The sequence below is a fragment of the Trypanosoma equiperdum genome (genome assembly GCF_001457755.1).
Source record: "Trypanosoma equiperdum strain OVI genome assembly, contig: ctg_778, whole genome shotgun sequence".
Classification (NCBI taxonomy): Eukaryota; Euglenozoa; class Kinetoplastea; order Trypanosomatida; family Trypanosomatidae; genus Trypanosoma; species Trypanosoma equiperdum.
In genome coordinates this window covers 7,016-9,251 of record NW_027124729.1, presented here as the reverse complement: position 1 = coordinate 9,251, position 2,236 = coordinate 7,016, and the positions used below count along the sequence as shown (strand labels likewise).

The window sequence follows — 2,236 nt, the reverse complement described above, 5'->3', positions numbered from 1 at the left end:
AAAAAAAATGTGATTCACGTATGTATTAATGTATGAAACACATTTATGTCTCAATGGATTTTGCTGCTTTTTCTCATTATATTTATGTTTGTCTCTCGATGTATTTATTTCTTTATTTATTTTTTAAATATGTGAAAGGAATTTATTTGTGACGCGTCAGGAACTCCTCGCGCCTGTTATCATTTCACGTAATGGAGAATAAATAAATAAATATTTATATTTACGCGCTCGTTTTGTTGAATTCTTATCCTTCATCATATCCATTGTACCATTTTTATATTTATAATTCATCTATTCAATTTTATTCTGTTTCTTGTTTTACCTATTTATTTTTCATCTGTACACGAATTAACAGATTGCGTTTAGCAGTTATCAATTCAGTTCCAAAAAAAAAAAGAGAGAAGGCATATTCTTTCTGTGTATGAGTTCACAAAAAAAAAAAGAAAATGTTATTAAATGTATTCACGTGTCGTTTTGCTTTCTTTTTTTTTGTTTCCCCTTCACTCTGCTCAGACACTCTACAAGGAGAAAAAAGATGTTTTCTTGTTGTTGTTATTATTATTATTATTTCGTTCATGTTGTTTTGTTCTATTCTGTTTTTTTTCCTTTTCCTTTTGCTACCCGGTGCGAAAACGGTATCTTCTTTAATATGGTGAAGTGAGCGAGTAATAGCTATTTTAAAAAAAAATAATCAAACGATAAAAGTTAAAAATGAAAAAGGAAATGATGACGATGACGATGGCGATGGAGAATAAAATAGGGAGAAATGTACGATTGACTCCCACTTATTTCATTCCATTCTTCCCTCTGTTTATTGTTTCTTAAATATGTGTTCTTATTCTCATTTTTATTTCGGTCATTTCTTAATACATTACTGCCTGCTCTTCTTTTTCTCTTTTTTTTTATTTCAACACGTTGCGTATCAAATAGTAATACACAACAGGTGACGAGGAGCTTCCTTCCCCTCCTTCCCTTTTTTCTCCTTTTAAAAGATAAAAAGAAAACATTAACCACAAACATATCTGTACGTTTGGGAGGAATAACGACGGAGGGAAGGTACACATATTTTCATTGAAAGAATCAAAAATAAAAAATCTTAAAAAAAATATTACATCACACGCCTCTCATGTCTGCAGATGGAAGTGGTGAATTGCCACCCGTAATGCTCCATCGCTATCCGGTAACACTTGGACTTCCCACGGCGGATCCATATGCACTTGCTATCGAGTGTATGTTACGAATTGTTGGGGCACATTACAAAAAAAGAGATGGAGGACTACCCGTTACACTCGAAGTGCCAGTTGATGGTAGGAATAAACCTGCGATGAAGCGACATGAGGGTCTCACGTCATGTTTACAATTAATTGAGTCCGCCACACATCAGGACGCGGAAGTAATCACATCGGCACTTGAACCGGAGGCGTTGTGTGTGCGACTTACGGCTGAGGTGGTGTTAATACCCGCGTTTGTGTATATAACGCATAGTGATGCCGGAATTTTACGTAATGCCATTCAAAAGGCGGTAGAACCAAAAGTGGCGAGCATGTGGCAACGGTTCCGCGGTTCATATTCCCGTCACGTGGTGCAACAAACGTCTTTTTGTCGGTCGTATAAAAATATGGGTGAAGCCATCGAGAATGTGGAGCGCTGCCTTCGGGCGATTGAAGCAATTTGTTCGATTAACACGGCTGGTAATGGGATGTTCATTCTTGGTACTGAGAGACCATGCAGTGCTGACGCGTTAATATACGCGGCAGCTTCCTCTTTTTTTCATGCTGATTTTGCTTCCCGCCAGGCATCAGGCGATATTATTGCAATGCAGCAGCGGTTAAGGGAAGGATGCCCCACATTACTGACTTACGTCGAGCGACTCCGTGGGTTATATTTCGAAGATTACAGTGCCTTCTACCACCTGCGTGCCCCAACCTGTGGAATGGAGGGTGAAGCTACGCAGAAGGCTGCAGAAGAAACTTTTGTTAGGGGACGGTGGAAAGTTTTGGCATTCACCGGCGTTTTCTCTATCACATATTTTCTTGTTGCAAATATAGATGTCTTTTCGGCAGTTCTGCTGCATTATCTGGAGGATGACGGGGAAGAAGAGTTTTTAGAAGATGAAGAGTGAAGAATCTCCAACAGATCACTCAAGTGAGTGATACATGAGGTAAAACAACAAAGGGGAGGAAGAAGCACCAGAAGGGAGTTGAATGGAGGAGCGAATGGAGTCCAACATTCATGA

At 38.7% G+C, this 2,236-nt stretch overlaps 1 pseudogene across 1 annotated transcript; it reads left to right on the top strand.

Annotated features, from left to right (window-relative positions):
- The first annotated feature begins 1,120 nt into the window (after positions 1-1,120).
- On the top strand, positions 1,121-2,122 carry TEOVI_000364300:pseudogene (annotated as a pseudogene). The gene has a single exon. A coding segment is annotated over exon 1 (1,002 nt).
- The last annotated feature ends 114 nt before the right edge of the window (positions 2,123-2,236 follow it).